Source organism: Podarcis gaigeae (assembly GCF_964106915.1).
Source record: "Podarcis gaigeae genome assembly, chromosome: 2".
Lineage (NCBI taxonomy): Eukaryota > Metazoa > Chordata > Lepidosauria > Squamata > Lacertidae > Podarcis > Podarcis gaigeae.
In genome coordinates this window covers 120,744,507-120,765,893 of record NC_139679.1, presented here as the reverse complement: position 1 = coordinate 120,765,893, position 21,387 = coordinate 120,744,507, and the positions used below count along the sequence as shown (strand labels likewise).

Here is a 21,387-nt window from a genome sequence, read left to right as displayed (position 1 = left end):
GTGGTTTGGGGGTGCGAAGAAGCAGACATTTGCAAGGAATCAAAGGGAAAAGTACACACGAACATCACCAACATCATATGGGGGATGGAGCAAGGGGAGGTGGCCCTCCGGCAGGTGGGGCAAAGGTGTCTTTATTTTGACATGTGCCACCACCCCGTGGGAAATGCAGGAAAAGGAGATCAGGCTGCACAGGTCAGTAGTCGGCGGCCCTGATAGTGGAGCCAGGGAGAGTCTGGCCTGAAATATGAGGGGTCAATTCCATAGGCATTTGTTGTTCTAGCTCTTAGTATCCCAGGAGAGAAATCAGATGCAGCTGGTGCTGAAAAGTCGCTCCTTGGGGGAGCATTGTGCATTTGGGGTGGGGCTGAGGAACACAGGGAGGGTGTCCTGCGAAATGTATAGGGCAGCACAGTCCATGGGGCCCCTTCCAGAAGCTGCCTGACTCCAGCTCCCGTCCTCTCTGACCCCTGGCCATGCTGGATGGGTCAGAGGGGAGTTGGAGTCCAGCATTATCCAGAGGACACCCCATTTGCTGCCCCCGATAGACAGAATCCAGCCTGTAAATACGGAACGTTAATGCATCAACCCTAAAACACATATAACTGGGCCGAAGACCCACTCAATGCAATGAGGTTCATTTCTGGCAACGTGTGGAGATGGTGAGGCTGTATTTGCAGAGGGCATTTGAAGCTGACGCCCTGTTCAATTTCTTTTTTATTTTCTTCCCATCTGAGATCTCCAGCTGTCCTGCCTGAGATGGGGGAAGGGGTTCATTTTTAGTCCTCTATTAATCCAATGATGCATGCATTTTTACAGCTGCATAAGGTCTTGTGGGGAGAGGGAGGTTTCGTAGAATTGCAGAGTTGCGAGGGATCCTGAGGGTCATCCAGTCCCACCCCCTGCAGTGCAGGATCCTTTGCCGAACGTGGGGCTCAACCCACAACCCTGGGATTAAGAGCCTCGTGCTCTGCCAAATCGGACATCTCAAAAGGAAAACAAGACTCAAGGTGAGGAAAAGATGATTTATTGGGACTGTTAAAAGTGTGACTGTCTCTTTCAGAAGAAGTGAGCTGCAGAGGGAATTGGGGAGAAAGGAAGGGAAATGAATCTTCTCAAAGAAGCCCTTGAAAAACTGCCCAAGGCTCTCCTGGTGGGTAAATGGTTTTTATATGAGTCACTCTGGTCTGGAGAGAAACTCTTGCTGGGCCTGAGAGGCAGATTTAGTCTCCTCAGGAGATAATGAGGGGGGTTTCATTTCCCCACAGATAAAAGAAAGGGAGGAGGGTCTCTCCAGAGAACGAGGCTCCTGAGAACGTGTAGAGTTCGGCTCCTGAGTCGGCGTCAGAAAAAGACACACGTCCCCCTTCATAGTCCAGAGTCACCCGGATCCTCCTGGGCTCCTCACTCAGGGACAGACGAGAGGAAACAGGGCAGGTGCAGGCCCAGTACCCCCCTCCTCTCTTCTCCACAGCCCAGACCCCTTCCTCAGGATTGAAGCCGAAATAGTCCTTTCTCTCCACAGACTTCCTGGCGACCCCCAAAGTCCACCCTCCCCCACTTCCCACAGTGACGTCCCAGAAATGTCTGCCTGCTGTGAATCCCTCACGTCCCAACACACAAGAGTAGCGCCTGAATCTCCCAGGATTATCAGGCAGGGCTTGAGGTTTGTCTCCCCATCTCAGGCTTTTCCCATCCTTGGAGAGGATGAGTTGGGGATGGGCTGTGTCTGGATCCAGAGTGACATTTGCTGTTGGGGAGAAGATGAGGGAAAGAGAAGATTAGTTCTCCCAGGGAGACACTTGTCTGACAATACGAGGAATATAATTAACATTTTAGAAAAATTACAAGTGAAGATTAACACCAAAGCAGTTTTGATATTTGTGGATGCGGAGAAAGCCTTTGACAATATTTCTTGGAGTTTCATGAAGAAAAATTTACAGGGAATGGGGGTAGGCTAAGGTTTTGAAAACGGTATAGGTGCAATTTATTCAGAACAAAAAGCTAAATTAATTGTGAACAATGTAGTCACAGAAGATTGAGAAAGGAACACGACAGGGTTGCCCAATCTCTCCATTGCTTTTTATATCGGTCCTGGAGGTTTTGCTTAATATGATTAGAAAGGACCAATTGGTTAAAGGTATACAAGTCAGAGCTAAACAGTACAAATTGAAAGCATTTGCCGATGATCTGGTATTGACATTACAGGAGCCAGAATCTAGTACTAAAAGAGTATTGGAATTTATTCAAGAATTTGGTCAGGTTGCGGCATTTAAGTTGAATAAGTTGAAAACTAAGGTTTTAGAGAAAAATCTAACAGTGATTGAGAGAGAGAAGTTTCAGAGGGAGACAGGATTAACACTGGTTAAGAAAGTGAAATATCTAGGGGTTAATATGACTGCCAAGAATGTGAATTTATTTAAAGATAATTATGAAAAATGTTGGGTGGAAGTGAAAAAAGATCTAGAAATATGGTCAAATTTGAAGTTATCATTGCTAGGCCGAATTGCTGCGATAAAAATGAATGTATTGCCAAGGATGCTGTTTTTGTTTCAAACACTGCAAATTTTGGACAAGATGGATTGTTTCAAGAAGTGGCAGAGAGATATCTCTAGATTTGTCTGGCAGGGCAAGAAGCCTCGAATAAAATTTAAGATACTAACTGATGCCAAAGAAAGAGGTGGATTTGCCCTGCCAGACCTTAAGCTTTATTATAAATCAGCCGTATTTTGTTGGGTGAGAGAATGGCTGCTTCTTGAAAACACGGACATTTTGGACCTAGAAGGTTTTAATAATGTATTTGGGTGGCATGCATATTTGTGGTATGACAAGGTCAAAGCACATAAAGTGTTTAAAAACCATATTGTCAGGAAAGCACTGTTTAATGTCTGGATAAGATATAAGGATTTGCTTGAAAACAAAACTCCAAGGTGGTTGTCACCAATGGAAGCAAAGGCTCAGAAAAAGCTCAATATGGAGGCCAATTGGCCAAAATATTGGGAAATTTTGGGACAAGAACGAGACAGATTAAAACTGCAGAGTTTTGAAAAATTAAAAAATAAAGTACGAGATTGGCTTCATTATTACCAAATAATGGAGGCTTACAATTTGGATAAGAAAATTGGCTTTCAGGTGGAAAAATCAAAATTGGAAACAGAACTGTTAGATCCTAAAACTAAGAATTTGTCAAGAATGTATAACTTGCTGTTGAAATGGAATACTCATGATGAAACGGTGAAATCTGCTATGATAAAATGGGCACAAGATGTTGGACATAACATTATGATGGCTGACTGGGAACAGTTATGGACCACAGGTATGAAGTTTACGGCATGTAATGCCTTAAGAGAGAATATAATGAAAATGATTTACAGGTGGTACATGACACCAGTCAAGTTTGCAAAAATTTATCACTTGCCCGATAATATATGTTGGAAATGTAAAGAGACTGAAGGTACATTCTTTCACCTTTGGTGGACATGCCCAAGGATTAAGGCTTTCTGGGAGATGATCTATAATGAAATGAAAAAGGTATTTAAATATACCTTCCAGAAGAAACCAGAGGCCTTTCTCCTGGGCATGGTCGGCCAATTGGTGTCAAAGAAGGATAGAACTTTCTTTATGTATGCCACAACAGCAGCAAGAATACTCATTGCAAAATATTGCAAGACACAAGATTTACCCACCCGGGAAGAATAGCAGATGAAGTTGATGGACTATATGGAACTGAAGGAAATGACTGGCAGAATCCGAGACCAAGGTGAAGAGTTGGTGGAAGAAGATTGGAAGAAATTTAAAGTTTATATACAGAAACATTGTAAAATTAAGGAATGTTAGAAGGATGTTGGAATGAAGTAATGTGGTTTTAGCAGAAATGATAAAAAGGATTAAGTAAAAATAGATTGTTAATTGGTGAAAGAAGAGAATGTAAAATTATAGTATATTAAGATAAATTATTAGGATAAAAACAAAGATGGAAAGGATTTGCTGAAATATCTAATTGAATTAGAATACAAAAAAGGGAGGTGTGAGGAGGTCAAGGAAATAAGCAAAGGAAAGAAAGCTATATAAAGGGTTGATTTGTTTGTTTTTATGCATTGTTTTGTTTTCTTTTTTTGTTTAACTTGGTGTTTTTCTATTTTTCTTTTTGTAACCTTTAAAATCTTAATAAAAATCTATTAAAAAAATAAATAAATAAAAACAACCGAGAAGATTAGGCAGAGTCAGCAGAGAGACAGAGATGGACATCCTTATCCAAGAAACACCCGAAAAACCCAGATGCCCTTTCAGATCAAGGGGATTTCCTTGCATCGCATGCAAGACTGAGACTCCTCCTTGCAGACTCTCATCAGAATAAATATATTCTGGTTGGTTTTTAAATCAGTTTCCTTCACTTTCTTATATTCAATGTCCATTGTGCCTGCCCTCCTTCCAACCCAGGCATTTTCTAAGGGGAAAAACCACCCAGGAAACCTTTTACTCAGCTCTTTTGTGTTAGGGAAGGAGAAAGAGGAGAATTGGAGGAGGCAGGAGAGGAGAGAAGCTGCCCCCCTCTGACAATCTCTGTGGGAACTGGCCTTTGGGGACCTCTGGGTTGGGCTGGGGGAGGAGGACCCCCCTGTAATAATAATAATAATAATAATAATAATAATAATATCAACATTTGCACACCATCTATAGGTCTCAGGGTGGTCCACAGCATAAAAATACAACACCAAACCACATATAGTCTTCCCCTCACTTTCGCGTGGCTTATGTTCTGGGCCCTCATGCCCACAAGTGAAAATCGTGTTAAGTGGGGAGCCTGTATACCATAAGACTAGTTCCCTGGGGGAAGGGGGAAATAACTCAAAAGGTTACCAGTTTGGGGCTGAGACAGTCATGATGGGCAAGAGTAGGGCTGCCCTATTTTGAAGAGCAAGAAAGAGGACACATTGGCCAACTTTGACTTTTAACCATGGATCGCTATGACGACTCTCATTTGAAATACCCCTACTATATGTAGGCTATAGAAGCTGTGATATATTGCTAGTAGCAATGCTCTTAACTTTCAACAACAAAAGAATAATAATAATAATAATAATAATAATAATAATAATAATAATAGATATAGCTCTCTCACTTGGCACATGAAATATTTGGGCGCATGTTCACATCTTTCTGAATGTAAGTGTGCACAGAACAATTTATTAAACTGTTGAACATCTGCATGTGGACTCTCCTTAAGGGCAGGGGGGTCTTAACTCTTCCCCCCCCCCCCGGACTCCTTCTCCAAGATCTTGTAGCTGAGCCAGCATCCTTTTGGTTCAGCCACAAGAGAAGGGATTTTTACAGTATGTCGCTAGTTTAAGATGCTGCTCTGTTGTGATTCTCTGCTGCAGACTAGCCGAACCGAGTGCCTTATATCTGACTCTAATGCAGGCATAGGCAACCTCGGCCCTACACATGTTTTGGGACTACAACTCCCATGATACCTAGCTAACCAGTGGTCAGGGATGATGAGAATTGTAGTGCCACAACATTTGGAGGGCCGAGGTGGCCTATGCCTGCTCTAATGCAATATTTAATTTTTCATGGGTTACTGGAAACCAAAAAACTGAACAAAAAAACTTGGGGACATTCTGCCAAATTTTAAAAATCTGCCCTGATACAGATTTTAAGAATTTTTGATCATGAAAATAGAAGACATGGCTGTGGAAAAGAGGACACATGGCAACCAGGCCTGAAAAGGATCACATGGAAAGTGATCCAACTCTCTCTAGCCAGGGGTAAAACTCTTCCCTCCTCCGCCTGATCCTTCTGGGAAGTTTCTCTCCCGCCTTCAAGTCCACCCTCTCTGCCTTTGTGGCACAATCAGCAGGGCTAGAGTCAAGCGGTGGATGGTTCTCAACATACAGAAGAGACTCTTGTCCCCCCCCCATGAAACAATAGTCCCCCCCCCTGTGAACTGGGGTCTCCATGTGAAATTTACCTCTGTGGAGATTTCTGAAAGACTGGACATCTGAGGAAGCAAAAAGAGGGTTAATAGCTAAAAAAAAAATATTTTAAGCAAAAGATGACATCATAGAACAAATAATTGCAAAGATAACAACTTTATGCCTAAGGAATTAAAACAACTAACATGTTTAGCTGTGATCCCTGCATTGCAGGGGGTTGGACTAAATCAGGGGTCAGCAAACCTTTTCAGCAGGGGGCCGGTCCACTGTCCCTCAGACCTTGTGGGGGGCTGGACTATACAGCGGTACCTTGGGTAAAGTACGTAATTCGTTCTGGAGGTCCGTTCTTAACCTGAAACTGTTCTTAACCTGAAGCACCACTTTAGCTCATGGGGCCTCCTGCTGCCGCTGTGCCGCCGGAGCATGATTTCTGTTCTCATCCTGAAGCAAAGTTCTTAACCCGAGGTAATATTTCGGGGTTAGAGGAGTCTGTAGGCTGAAGCATATGTAACCCGAGGTACCACTGTATTTTGACACATTCTACTCATGTAAAAACACGCTGATTCCCAGACAGTCCGCGGGTGGGATTCAGAAGAAGATTGGGCCGGATCCAGCCCCCAGGCCTTAGTTTGCCTACCCATGGAATAGATGACCCTTGGGATCCTTTCAAACTCTACTATTCCATGATGTCATGGGGAAATCAGAAATGGTAAACCATGCTATAAAATGGCGGAGTACAACCATTCAAAAGCCACGAATGAAATGGGAATCTGTACTGGAGGGCTGGAGGAAGGTTAATATCTGCACCAAGTAAAGTGGTGGGGGAAAGCTGTTTAAACCGGAATTTCCAAGCATGCTGACAAAGCAGATTGCAGAGGAAGAATCGGCAGAGCTTTACCGTGTAATTCAAAGGGTCTTGTCAATGGGGAGTCCTCCCTCATGGAATGGGGCTGATCTCATAAGAACAGTGGGAACTCTCAGGAGATGGGAATGGCTGAAGCACGAGAAATGGCTGGTGAAATGGCCTTGGCTCTGCTGCTTGGAGACCAGCCTGGCAGGAGGTAGAGGAGGGACTGGGTGCTTGTGGGTGCCCTTTTTAACACACTTCACGAGGGGGGAAATCCAAGCAAATCTCAGGAAGCCTCAAAAGAACCTCTCCAGATTGTGTGGAGGTAAAACAAAATGCAAGGGAGGTTCCTTATACATGAGAACTCAAAAACAGGGACACTGGACTGACCCGGCAGGATTTTCCCTAAGGGTTTTGTAAGATATTGTAAGGCTCTGAGGCTTTTCCCTACAAACAAGCAGTATATTTTATGAAAGCAAAATCTATAAAATCGAGGGTGAAACCAGGATACTAGTCTATAGGCAGGAATGGAACTCAAGACTGGTATGCGGGTTCTTCACAGGGACAAGCTCTGCCCCCAATCCAAGCCTTCAAACTCCTCCCAGTTCATTCATGGGACAGACAAAGAGCCCAAACCCCCTAGAGGACTGTTTCCCAGAGTTACGCCATTGATGGGGGTCCCATAGTCTGCATAACAGACGGTTCAACACTCATGAAATATCAGTCCCCATCCCTCCTGTAAAATTGTTCCTCCCCAGGAAATTTACCTTTCTGAAGCTGTTTTTTGTATAACACAGCATCTGAGGAAGCAAAAAGTTATAAAGTGTAAGGGCAACACTCTTCCACCTGAAATAAATCTCCATATAAAAGAAGAAGAAGAAGAAGAAGAGGAGTTTGGATTTGATATCCCGCTTTATCACTACCCTAAGGAGTATTAAGGCGGCTAACAATCTCCTTTCCCTTCCTCCCCCACAACAAACACTCTGTGAGGTGAGTGGGGCTGAGAGACTTCAGAGAAGTGTGACTGGCCCAAGGTCACCCAGCAGCTGCATGTGGAGGAGCGGAGACGTGAACCCGATTCACCAGATTACGAGTCCACCGCTCTTAACCGCTACACCACACTGGCTCTTATTATTACATTATGAAGTAACACTTCATAATGTAGCATCCTTGAATTGACATCTATTCAGAGGAGGGGAACCTCCAAAAGGATAACCCCAGATTGTGTAGATGGGTAACCAAAAAGAAAAGGAGGTTCCGTATAATTGAAAAGAGATACACTCTGGTTCAGGCTTCCTTTACAGGATCCAGCGTCACAATATACATGGGCCATTCTGGGGGACAGGAAATGAAGGCTGGAGCCCCAAGAAGGAAGGGATCCTGGGGTTACCTTTCCATTGTTTCATTGCATCTTCCACAAGGTGATTTACATCACAGGATGCCAAGACCCTGTTCCTCAGCTCTGGAGGGAAAGCCATCGGCCTCTCTGGACTCTCTCTTTTCTCAAACCTGGTGAAAAGAAAAACAATGTCTGCCCATTCAAATCCGCAATTTCTGTTAAAGGAGAAGAAAGGAATTGGGAGGAGGCCTAGAGGGAGAGGCAGGCCCTGAGTGGGGAGTTTCTTCCTCACCACGGACTCCTCAGCCAGACCCCCAAGGGCCAAAACAGCAACCCCAGGCCTCTGAGTCACCCCATTGATGTCTATTCAAAGAAGCAGCAGAATCATATGGTATCAAGGGGCAGGAATTGTCTGAGGGTGATGAGAGCAAAGCTAGATGTCCCCTTTCTCTAGATGTCCCCAGAGAAGGGGTGAGGAAGAAAAAGAGATGTACTTCTGTTGGGAAACAATAAATGTTCATTAAAACCTCTACTCTGAACCTGAGTGAAACCTTGAATTGAAATACTGCAGCCGGAATATGGTCAAGAAAATAGCCAATTCCTGCTCCTTGGTGAGAAATCGCCCCCCCCCAAGAGGCTCTATGGGGCAGGAGTTTGCTTGGGACAGCGTGGGGGGCCGTCAGAGTGTTTGCTGCAGAGTGACTGAACTGGTCAGTATAGAAGGAAACAACGAAGGCAGGCACATCCAACTCCCAAGAGACTGCGATCTCCTCACTGTATAAAAATACCAACTGTGATCTACCCATTGTCAAGTCCCAAAGAGGGGGTCCTGTTTTACCTGTGAGATGCTGCAGGGAGTGAGTCCTCCAGTCTCCCCCCTGCAGCCCCTGGGGGGCCATGTCTGAGGTTCTTGCATCCCGGCCTCATGGAGGGATGCTAATGGAAATGAGCCAGATCCACTTACCTCTGCAAGGTGCTTCTCACATCCTAGAGGGGAAAAGAGAAGGGAATTCACTGCACCCCACAGGCCACACTAGGAAGACCCCTTCAGACCCTGGCCCTTGGATGCCAGTCTGCCTGGCACATGGCAAGGTTGTGGGCAGGGATGGCGGAATCAGCCAGTTTTGGTTTCTCACAGCTTTTATTTCTCCAATCTGAAATTATTAATTTTTCCAGGATGAAGTTCTCCACATTTCCACATCTGCTTACAATTATTATTTTTTTAAATCCTTATGGAAATCCACCAGCATTTTAGGGAAATTTAATGTTTGTGGGTTCAGAAGAAGATTCCATCCCATCTCTTGTCTTAGATTATAATTTATTAACTATAATCCCATATGCATTGTGCAATTCACACGTGAGGAAGCCTACAAGTTATTCCTACCAGGGAACTGTCCCAATTATGAATTTTTCCAATATCAAGTTCTCTACATTTCCACTCAATTTGCAATTATTGTTGAAAATCCTTATGAAAATCCACCAGCATTTAAGGGAATCTCATTTTTATGGATTCAATAGAAGATTCCAACCCATCTCTTGTCTTAGATTATAATTTATTAACTTTAATCCAGTTTGCATTGTGCAATTCAGACGTAAGCAAGCCTACAGGATAATCCTACCAGGGAACTGTCCCAAATTGTCTTCCATAGAAGTCCCCAAATTTCAAATTCTACTTTCCAACTGGAAATAAGAAAAGCACCTGCAGCATAAAATGCCTCCAAAGGGCTAATAAAGCAGCTCCCAGTCCATTTCCGAGCACAATTCAAAGTGTTGGTGCTGACCTTTAAAGCCCTAAACGGCCTCAGTCCTGTATACCTGAAGGAGCGTCTCCACTCCTATCGTTCTGACCGGACACTGAGGTCCAGCACCAAGGGCCTTCTGGCGGTTGGTTCCCTCGCTGCGAGAAGTGAGGTTACAGGGAACCAGGCAGAGGGCCTTCTCGGTAGTGGCACCTGCCCTGTGGAACGCCTGCCCAGCAGACGTCAAGGCAATAAGCAACTGTTTTACTTTTAAAAGAAAACTGAAGGCGGCCCTTCTTAGGGAAGTTTTTAATGTTTGATGCTGTATTGTTTTTAATATTCAGTTGGAAGCTGCTCAGAGTGGCTGGGGAAACTGCCAGATGAGCAGGACAAAATTTTATTATTTATTATTATTTATTATTTATTTATTATTATTATTAAGCTCAGTGGTTCTTTGGGCTCATCCACACTTCTGCTTTTCCCTTGCCCAGAAAACACGGGTCCAAGTGGTTTTGCCTTTGCCCTGCCGCTTTCCCTCAGGGAAAACCTGCTCCTTAGTGCAACATCTAAGCAAACGTCAATCCGGAGAAAACCAGGCTGATGTTTGCTCTAATTCAGCAGTAAAGAGCAGCAGGTTTTCCTGGAGGAAAGGGGTGGGACAAGCAGCAGTCTGGATGAGTCCCTCTGTCTTGCTCTTTTGTCACTGTGACTGAGCACCATTTTGGGCTTATCTGGATCCATTGTGAAGGTGATCAACCCAGAGGTTTTGGAGGGAACCGGAAGAGAAGTTTGGTTAAGAGACTGGCTCATGTCAGAAGGAGGCCTGAATCCTCGCTGAAGCCCAGCCCAGGGCAGGAAGGCAGCATTGCCAAGAAGAAGGCATTTGGAGACAAATCTTCATCAAAGAGCAGAAAAGCACCTCCTGTTCCATCAAGAACACAGAAGAATCTCTAGTCTGCATTCAGGTGAGTTAAGCATCCCAGGGCTCTTGGGTCTTCCTGTCCATTAAATACCTGACTGGAGGCTCCATCATCTGAGCCCCTGCACTCCTTGTATACATGAAAGAGACACACAAAGGATGGGAGGCAGCCTTTTCCCGGAGCCTTGGGCTGCTCCTGCCACCATCTTACCTGCAGGAGTTCATTCGCTGGCTGCTGACTCTTCTCCTCCATCTCCTGGATGATCCTCTCAAGCGAGGAGAGTTTCCTGGAGAGTCTGGCCAGCTGCTCATCCCTTCTCCCTGCAATCGCCTTCTCCACCTCTTCCACATGATTCAGCAGACCTTTTTCTTGTTCTTCCAGGAACTGGCGCAGTTCTCTGAACTTCTCCACAATCTTCAGCCTCTCCGTTTCTGTTAATTTCTGCAAGAAAAGAGGAGGTCTGAGTGTGTTTGGATCTTAGCATCAAAACAGCAGAAACAAAATTATGAGAATTAAACAGGGTGGACATTTCTGATTCTTCAAAGACATGAAACCTTCAGTGGCTAAAGAAGTAAACCTTTATTTTGAGGGGAGGCCCTCTCCATTGCTGTTTCTGTTGACTTCTATTTTGCAGACGGATACAGCCTAAAGGAAGGAGCTCTTTTTTCCTAGCCATGGATTTTCCCTGCATGTTTTGGGGCATGGCATAACCAGAGTTCTAAGCTGTTCAGAGAACATCCAGGGACATTAAACACCCCTCAATTTAGCCTGGGACCATTTAGGTGTAGGAAGCAACAGAAACAGAGGAGGAGGAGGGCAAAGTGCAGAGTTCATCCCCATAGCTCCCCTGTTTTCTTTAAAGGTTCATAATGCCCTGAGTTTACTTAAAATGAACAAGAGAGCACATTTAGAAAAACAATTCTTTAGTAGAACTTATGGTAAATCAGGATTTGGATTGAAATGCTTCCACCCTTTCAGCTCACAAGTCCTCAGGCTTCTCCTTGACTGCTATTCACATAATAAATGACAACAACAACAACAACAACAACAACAACAATAACAACAACAACAATAATAATAATAATAATAATAATAATAATAATAATAATAATAATTTATTATTTATACCCCGCCCATCTGGCTGGGCCTCCCCAGCCACTCTGGGCGGCTTCCATAAAAACAAAAAATACAGTAAAATCACACGTTAAAAACTTCCCTGAACAGGGCTGCCTTAAGATGTCTTCTGAATGTCAGGTAGTTGTTTATTGCTTTGACATCTGCTGGAAGGGCGTTCCACAGGGTGGGCGCCACTACCGAGAAGGCCCTCTGCCTGGTTCCCTGTAGCTTTGCTTCTCGCAATGAGGGAACCGCCAGAAGGCCCTCAGCGCTGGACCTCAGCATCCGGGCAGAATGATGGGGGTGGAGACGCTCCTTCAGGTATACTGGACCGAGGCCGTTTAGGGCTTTAAAGGTCAGCACCAACACTTTGAATTGTGCTCGGAAACATACTGGGAGCCAATGTAGGTCTTTCAAGACCGGTGTTATATGGTCTCGGCGGCCGCTCCCAGTCACCAGTCTAGCTGCCGCATTCTGGATTAGTTGTAGTTTCCGAGTCACCTTCAAAGGTAGCCCCACATAGAGTGCATTGCAGTAGTCCAAGCGGGAGATAACCAGAGCATGCACCACTCTGGCGAGACAGTCCGCAGGCAGATAGGGTCTCAGCCTACGTACCAGATGGAGCTGGTAAACAGCTGCCCTGGACACAGATTTGACCTGTGCCTCCATGGACAGCTGTGAGTCCAAAATGACTCCCAGGCTGCGCACCTGGTCCTTCAGGGGCACAGTTATCCATTCAGGACCAGGGAATCCTCCACACCTGCCCGCCTCCTGTCCCCCAGAAACAGTACTTCTGTCTTGTCAGGATTCAACCTCAATCTGTTAGCCGCCATCCATCCTCCAACCGCCTCCAGACACTCACACAGGACCTTCACTGCCCTCACTGGTTCTGATTTAAAAGAGAGGTAGAGCTGGGTATCATCTGCATACTGATGAACACCCAGCCCAAACCTCCTGATGATCTCTCCCAGCGGCTGCATGTAGATGTTGAAAAGCATGGGGGAGAGGACAGAACCCTGAGGCACCCCACAAGTGAGAGCCCAGGGGTCTGAACACTCATCCCCCACCACCACTTTCTGAACACGGCCCAGGAGGAAGGAGCGGAACCACTGTAGGACAGTGCCCCCAGCTCCCAGCCCCTCAAGACGGTCCAGAAGGATGTTATGGTCGATGGTATCAAACGCTGCTGAGAGATCCAGCAGAACTAGGAAACAGCTCTCACCTTTGTCCCTAGCCCGCCGGAGATCATCAACCAGTGCGACCAAGGCAGTTTCAAGGGGAAATAAACTCAATTTAGCTGCATTCAAAGGTGAACTTACCTGATTCGCTATTGCTGAAAAAATATGGAGACCAAAACAGAGCTTTAAAATTCTGATATTTTCAAGCTTGACCCAGCCAGGTAATATTCACAAAAAATGTATTTATGAGGGTAAAGTACAGATCAAAATATTTATACAAGGAGGTAGCTACCCTAACATCTGATTCATAACAGACTGACATGGAAAAAGGAGAAATGTGGAGAAGCTGAAACAGGCAGATTTCTCCATCCCTCCTCAGTCCTGACTCTCTTCTTCTTCTTCTTCTTCTTCCTCTTCCTCTTCCTCTTCCTCTTCCTCTCTATTGAATGTATATACTGCCCTATACCTGGAGGTCTCAAGTGCTTGTTCCCTGTCTAGTAACAACAGAGACACTTACCAGGAGGTCTTTGCTTTCCTTGTCCAGATCTGCTTGATGGGCCAGAATTTCCCCTCTCTCTTTCCTCAGAATCTCCAGGCGGCAACAGATCTCTCCCTAAAGAGAAAAGGAAAAACTCAGCTTTGATTGAGACACACAGAGAGATGGAAATCACAATGGCTTCTTGCGCCCAGTGGCCTTGCTAGAATAGCAAAGTAATTTACTGGCGGAAATAAAAGTACAGAGGTTTTCATCCTTTTTGGCTCCACGGCTCCATGGATCAACTACATTATTTCTGCAGCACCCCTGTGGGGCTCAGGATCCCAGTTAGGTTTCCCCCTTGCCTGCACAGCTGGCAGCCCCTCACCCTTTCTCAAACACCCTCCCATGCGGAGTGATCTCTCAGCCTCCTCTCCTTTCCTTGGGAGTCCCAGCCTGACTTCTCATTTTGAGGTCTCAGGGAGAAGTGGGAGGAGGAGGAGGAGGAGGAGGAAGGGCTAAGGCAGGATCCAACCTGGAATGTATCAGCCTAGCATCAAAGACATAGGGAGGTCAGCCCAAGAGCCGAGAGGTGCAGAGATAGAGCAGCACTTCTCAAAACTTCACCCATTCCAAGCCCCTCTTTCGGGTCAGATGGCAATTCTGGTTTTCTGCTATTTGTCAGTTATTTTCTCTGCAGTAGCCAGACCCCCAAGTGTGCTTTGGCCACCAGGGGAGATTTAAGTGCTGCAGCTTCTTCCATTTCTGGGCCAGAGAAGTTCTTGCTGCGGCCAGAATCCACCTAAGTAGCTCCTTTGATCACAAGATTGCTGTCTGGTCCTCCTGCAAGTTCAAAGGGACCAGCTTCTTTTCACTATTATGTGGCATTAGTAGCACTGCATGGCACGGGAGCATTTTTGCACCACTGTAGTAGAACAAGTGATTTTTTAAAAAAGGGATTAAAAGGCACTATATATAGTATATAATTGCACAGGTCCAATTCCGAGTTGCCATGAAAAAGTCATCTTTCCCCCTTGTCCTTGCAGATGCTACTCTGAACCACGGAGTCCTTTGCCATTGGGGGGGGGGAGGAGATACTTAGCCCCCCCCCCACTGAAACCTCATTGCAGAGGCTCCACGGCACCCCAGAATAAGCCACCAGTAGGTGCTTCCACTCCCGACTCCCAAATCTGCTTCCAAGAGATACTTGGGGGGTGGGATCCTGCAACATCTGGTCAATTCCTGGCTAACAGCCCCCCCCCCCAAAGCTGATCCCTTGCTGCTCTCTGTTTTGCAGGGCATTGAGGAGGAATCCTGGTAACCAAAGGAGACATGTACTTAGTTGTTTGTGTGCCATTTACATTTCTACTCTTCTAAATATGTACTAAGCAACCTTGCTGGGAGATGTGGACGAGGTTAACCCTTTCTCTCCCTGCCAAGGTCCCAGTTCAAATCTTTGAAGCTGCTGTGAGTATTTCAAGATCCCCCTTGTCCCCCTGGCAGAGAGAAAGACTTCAACGCCCCCCTCCAGCCATCCCAGGAGACCCCAGGCTTCCCCTGGGCTGCTTCCAAGGGGATAAACAAGGACCAATCTATGCCATGTCTACTGTGGACTTCAGAATTAAAAGCAAACCTCCCAGGAAGAATCCACAGCTATTTATTTCTCCCCCTCAAGATCCAGAGATCTCCTACCTTATATTCCTCCAAAGCCTCTTCCAGAGGAATCACCTTGTGATTTTCATGTTCCTTTGACTTGTCACACACCAGGCAGATGGGGGCCTCGTGGACTTTGCAGAAGAGCTTGAGCGGTTCCTGGTGCTTCTCACAGACTCCTCCTTTCCCTCCTTCCTCCTTTCCACAGACTCCTCCTTTCCCTCCTTCCTCCTTTCCCTCCTGGAGGCTGAGATTCTTGGCTATTTCCACCACATTAGCCAGCTGCCGGTTGGAGACGAGGCTCCTTCTCTGGACTCTTTCTCTGCACTGAGGGCAGGAAGCCTCTGCCTCCGCTTCCCCCCAGAAGAGGACCAAGCAGGATCGGCAGAAGTTGTGCCCACACTCTGGGATGGTGACTGGATCCTTGAAGTAATCCAGGCAGATGGAGCAAGTGGCTTCATCACGGAGACGCTGGATGTGACCCCCCGCAGCAGCCATGGCTCCCTCGCGCTGAAGACCCGAGTTAAGTTTCGCTTTTTCAGTTTTCAGTCACTGGGAGTTTCCCTTCCTGGAAATGACTCAGTGATCACGTGATCTTTATTTATTTATTTTTTAAAAACCCACATGTCTCCAGGTCTTTGCAATTGCTGAATGTTTTCTCAAGTAGCAGCAAATGCTTCTGGATTGCTTCCCATGCTTTTGATTACACACAAACACACACGTACCTAGTAAGTTTCATACTGCAACATTTTTCATTCGTAGGCTTCCTTGTCATTTTTGAATTGGAGAAAATCCTCCTCTGCCCTAAAAGGACAGGAGTTCTGATTTAGCAGGCGGGACTTTATTCCGTGAAGAGAACTCCTAAAAATCTGGTTGCTAATTCTAACTTTATCCCCTTTTAGCAGGCTGGCAAAGAACATCAGATTGGAACAGACGCTTTCAGCCTTGCCAACCTGGTGCCCTCTGGTTCCTTAAGACTACAGCTCCCATCATCCCTGGCCAGGACATCTGCAGGTATAATTGGGAAGACCTTGCAGAGCCACTGCCAGTCAGTGCAGGCAAGACTGGCCTCGATGGACCTGGCAGAAGGCCCCATCTGCATGGTGGCAGCCCAGTTATGGCGTTCCTTCCCTAGATATGAATGCCTGGTGAGACTTGGCTATTATTATTAATCAGTATTACTACACAGTGTAAAGTCTTCCTATATTCCTAATAAAGTGTGATGCCTTCCAATGGCTGAAAAACCTGGAGGGCTTTAACAGGGGATTAGATACAATTCCTGGAGGATAAGACTTTGGTAGGGGACGCGGGTGGCGCTGTGGGTTAAACCACAGGGTCTAAGGCTTGCCGATCAGAAGGTTGGTGGTTTGAATCCCCGCGATGGGGTGAACTCCCGTTGTTCAGTCCCTGCTCCTGCCAACCTAGCAGTTCAAAAGCACGCTAAAGTGCAAGTAGATAACTAGGTACCGCTCCAGCGGGAAGGTAAACGGCGTTTCCATTTTTTTAATCTCTTCATGAATCATATCCCAAATTTTTTAAATCTCTGGACATGTCCACCATGGTTCGCTTTCATTGCAACGCTAGAGCTTGGTGAATTGTGCTTGTTCCCATTTCCTGGGCTTGCATACAAACCACATTCAAAGCACATGGCTTTCCCCAAAGAAATCCTGGGAATTGGACAAACTGAAATTGCAGAGCTTTGAGAAATTAAAAAACAAAGTGCGAGACTGGCTTCATTATTGTCAGATAATGGAGGCTTATAAATTGGACAAAAAAAATGGATTCCAGGTGGAAAAATCGAAATTAGAAACAGAATTGTTAGAATCCAAAACTAAGACTTTGTCAAAGATGTATAACTTGCTGCTGAAATGGAACACTCAGGATGAAACGGTGAAATCTGTAATGATTAAATGGGCACAGGATGTTGGACACAATATTATGTTTGCTGACTGGGAACAGTTATGGACCACCGGTTTGAAATTTACGGCATGTAATGCCTTAAGAGAGAATATTATGAAAATGATTTACAGGTGGTACATAACCCCAGTCAAGCTTGCAAAAATCTATCATTTGCTTGACAATAAATATTGGAAATGTAAAGAGACTGAAGGTACATTTTTTCACCTTTGGTGGACGTGCCCAAGGATTAAGGCTTTCTGGGAAATGATCTATAATGAAATGAAAAAGGTATTTAAGTATACCTTCCTGAAGAAACCAGAGGCCTTTCTCCTGGGCATGGTCGGCCAATTGGTGCCAAAGAAGGATAGAACTTTCTTTCTGTATGCGACAACAGCAGCAAGAACACTCATTGCAAAATATTGGAAGACACAAGATCTACCCACTCTGGAAGAATGGCAGATGAAGATGATCGACTACATGGGACTGGCAGAAATGACCGGCAGAATCCGAGACCAGGGAAAAGAGTCGGGGGAAGAAGATTGGAAGAAGTTTAAAGACTACTTGCAGAAATACTGTAAAATTAAGGAATGCTAGAATGATGTTGGACAGTAATTAAGTGGTTTTCAGCTGTAATGCTTAAGAGATAGAAAATAAGGTTTTGAGATAAGTAAAAGATCTAATGGTGAGGATTTGCTGATCAAACAATTTAAATTGGAATATAAGAAAGGGTGGTATGAGGAGGTCTGGAAAGTAAGTTAAAAGAAAATAAGTAAATGGAATTTATATGCGGTTTTTCTCTCTCTTCTTTTTCTCTTTTTTAACTGTTTTTACTTTTTGCATTTTTGCATTTTTGTTTTTTCTTCTCTTTTTGTTATAATGTATTAACTTTGAAAACCTTAATAAATATAATAAAAAAAAAGAAATCCTGGGAATTGTAGTTTGTCCCAGCTCAAAACTACAGTTTCCAGCATCCTTCACAAAACAGTCTCTTAATGAAACCCTGAGGAGCCTCTGCTAGTTGCTGGATGGACCAGTGTCGTGAGACAGCTTCCTACATTCATTTTTAAACCAGCTGTTTGCTCGGAACTATGAGGACTAGAATCCTGCTTGAATTTTAGAAGAAGAGGCAGTAACTTAGTGAGAGAACACATTTTGCATGTGGAATATCCTAGGTTCAAATCCTGTTGCCTCGCAGGTGGGGCTGGGAAAGACACCCTCTCTGAGGTCCTAGAAAGCTGTTGCCTTGGGCTAAAAAAACATTGGTTCCAGTCTTGCCCTCCAAAACAGGAGAAAACAAGTTTGTTCCATCCTTCACATGACCACCATGGGCAGCTTGCAGAATAACTAAAAACGTAATAAAAACATCAAGCCTTAAAAACCTCCCTATACAGACCTGCGGGGACGCGGGTGGCGCTGTGGGTAAAACCTCAGCGCCTAGGACTTGCTGATTGTAAGGTTGGCGGTTCGAATCCCCGCGGCGGGGTGCGCTCCCGCTGCTCGGTCCCAGCGCCTGCCAACCTAGCAGTTTGAAAGCACCCCCAGGTGCAAGTAGATAAATAGGGACCGCTTACCAGCGGGAAGGTAAACGGCGTTTCCGTGTGCAGCTCTGGCGTGCCAGAGCAGCAATGTCACGCTGGCCACATGACCCAGAAGTGTCTCTGGACAGCGCTGGCCCCCGGCCTCTTAAGTGAGATGGGCGCACAACCCCAGAGTCTGGCAAGACTGGCCCGTACGGGCAGGGGTACCTTTACCTTCATACAGACCTGCCTTCAGGTGTCTTCTAAAAGTTGTGTAATTCTTTTATCTCCTTGACATCTGAAGGAAGGGCGTTCCACAGGGAGGGCGCCACTGCCGAGAAGGCCCTCCGCTTGGTTTTTGCAATTTATTTTTCGAAATTTGAAATTGACTACCTTGCCTCTTCTCGGTCTCCTCTTTTCAAGGCTAAACCTACCCAGCTCCTTCAACCGTTCCTCATAATGTTTAGATTCCAGACCTTTAATCATCTTGGTTGTCATCCCTCGGGGGTTAAGATAAAATTAGGATAGAGGATCTGGTGGATTTCCACACACACACACACACACACACACACACACACTACTTTTTCTTCTCTTCTTTTTCTACTTCTTTATTTCCTTCTTTTCCTTATTCTTGCTTCTTCCCTAGTTCTTTTCATTAGTTTGGCTTCCATTGTGTTTTACGCTGAAAACCCTTAATAGAAACCGATATGAAAAAACGAAGGCACGGGAAAATTTTTTTTTTACAAATAAAGCTGTATTTGATGTATGAAAGGATATATGGTTTTTGACATGACTGAGAATCACATAGCCAGGGATGGAGAACTTTAAAGTGTTAAGATCAGAAGGTGGAAAATATGAAAGCAACAAGAAGAGGCAGGAAGGAAGATCTGTAGATATGCTTCAGAGGTGCAGATTATGGGGAGCCTGTAAAAATTAATAATTACAATTTGGACTATAATTTGGTGTTTTTTTTAAATTTTAGTCTATTATTTTTAATTGGATTATGATTCGGATATCTTGATTGGCTGTTTTTATTGGAAAATCAATAAAAATGATTTAGAAAAAAAGAAAAAAATGAAGACACAATTCCATACCGGCGGTGGCTGGAGAGGGGAGGAAGGTTAATTGTGTTGGATCAGGAATTATCATATTTATTTATTTATTCATTCATTTGTTCCCCGCCCATCTGGCTGTTTCACAACTGAAGAGGAACCAAGTGGCATATGCAGTCTTTTCAGAGTGGGATTTTAATGTTGGGGGGAAGACAGTGGGAGGGTGGATATTGGGATATTCAAATATTGCAGGATTTGTAGCTTTGTGGCAGAACACCCGCCTCACAAGGTCTCGGGTTCAAACCCCGTTTAAAAAGACCAGGGAGCAGGAGAAAGACCTTTTTCTGTCTGAGATCCAAAATATTTGCTGACACTAACCACTGCTGGGCTAGACGGCCGAATAATTTGACCTGGCGTGAGGCAGCTTCCGAGAAGGGATACGGGTGGCGCTGTGGGTTAAACCACAGAGCCCAGGACTTGCCGATCAGAAGGTTGGTGGTTTGAATCCCCACTACGGGGTGAGCTCCCACTGCTCAATCTCTGCTCCTGCCAACCTAGCAGTTCGAAAGTACATCAAAGTGCAAGTAGATAAATAGGTACCACTCTGGCGGGATGGTAAATGGCATTTCCGTGCGTTGCTCTGGTTCGCCAGAAGCAGCTTAGTCATGCTGGCCACATAGAATCATAGAATCATGGAGTTGGAAGAGACCACAAGGGCCATCGAGTCCAACCCCCTGCCAAGCAGGAAACACCATCAGAGCACTCCTGACATATGGTTGTCAAGCCTCTGCTTAAAGACCTCCAAAGAAGGAGACTCCACCACACTCCTTGGCAGCAAATTCCACTCTCGAACAGCTCTTACTGTCAGGAAGTTCTTCCTAATGTTTAGGTGGAATCTTCTTTCTTGTAGTTTGGATCCATTGCTCCGTGTCCGCTTCTCTGGAGCAGCAGAAAACAACCTTTCTCCCTCCTCTATGTGACATCCTTTTATATATTTGAACATGGCTATCATATCCCCCCTTAAGCTCCTCTTCTCCAGGCTAAACATGCCCAGCTCCCTTAGCCGTTCCTCATAAGGCATCGTTTCCAGGCCTTTGACCATTTTGGTTGCCCTCCTCTGGACACGTTCCAGTTTGCCAGTGTCCTTCTTGAACTGTGGTGCCCAGAACTGGACACAGTACTCCAGGTGAGGTCTGACCAGAGCAGAATACAGTGGCACTATTACTTCCCTTGATCTAGATGCTATACTCATGACCCGGAAGCTGTACACTGGCTCCCTCGGCCAATAAAGCGAGAAGAGCGCCGCAACCCCAGAGTCGGCCACGACTGGACCTATTGGCCAGGGGTCCCTTTACCTTTAAGGCAGCTTCCAACAGAGAGAGAAATTGTAAAAGGACTAAGTGCGGGGTGATTCATATTTCTGCTAACAACGGTGCTTTGCCCATGCGGTCCCCACCCTCCCAAAAGGATATCGTAGAGTTAGGAAGAATTTCAGAAAACACCTGCCAAAGTCGGAGTGTCTCCCCCATGCGGAGAGGTTTCAACATTTGGGGATTTTTTTTTATTTAGAGGGAAATATGAGAAAGAGGCAACGAGGCAGAATTTTATGAAATTATGCGCGGTCCATCTTATGGGCTGCTTGTCACATTTATTTTATTTTGAGGAGGGGAAACTAATGTGTGGCAAGGAGAAAGAAACGCAAGCCGTGGGGAATGCTGA

General features: G+C 45.3%; 1 protein-coding gene across 2 annotated transcripts; it reads right to left on the bottom strand.

Moving 5' to 3' along the window:
- Positions 1–1,008: 1,008 nt before the first annotated feature.
- Positions 1,009–16,626, bottom strand: LOC310837647 (zinc finger protein RFP-like). Of its 2 annotated transcripts, XM_083724567.1 has the most exons (8): positions 15,240–16,626; positions 13,590–13,685; positions 10,989–11,219; positions 9,084–9,106; positions 8,171–8,289; positions 7,548–7,580; positions 5,969–5,998; positions 1,009–1,747 (listed from the first exon to the last, which is right to left on the bottom strand). In XM_083724567.1, the coding sequence occupies exons 1-8, from the start codon at positions 15,696–15,698 to the stop codon at positions 1,230–1,232; spliced, it is 1,509 nt and encodes a 502-aa protein (XP_083580693.1). In that variant the 5' UTR covers positions 15,699–16,626; the 3' UTR covers positions 1,009–1,229. The 2 variants fall into 2 exon arrangements, with proteins under 2 accessions (XP_083580693.1, XP_083580694.1); XM_083724568.1 differs by lacking the exon at positions 5,969–5,998 and having other exon boundaries at positions 15,240–15,759.
- Positions 16,627–21,387: the final 4,761 nt, after the last annotated feature.

Coding starts and splice junctions, on each gene's coding strand:
- LOC310837647 (XM_083724567.1), bottom strand. CDS start 15,698: ATGGCTGCTGCGGGGGGTCACATCCAGCGTCTCCGTGATGAAGCCACT. Junction 9,107..10,988: donor CAGCGAATGAACTCCTGCAG/GTAAGATGGTGG, acceptor TTTCCCCTCTAG/GATGTGAGAAGCACCTTGCA. Junction 1,748..5,968: donor TTTCAGAAATCTCCACAGAG/GTAAATTTCACA, acceptor TCTCCCCAACAG/CAAATGTCACTCTGGATCCA.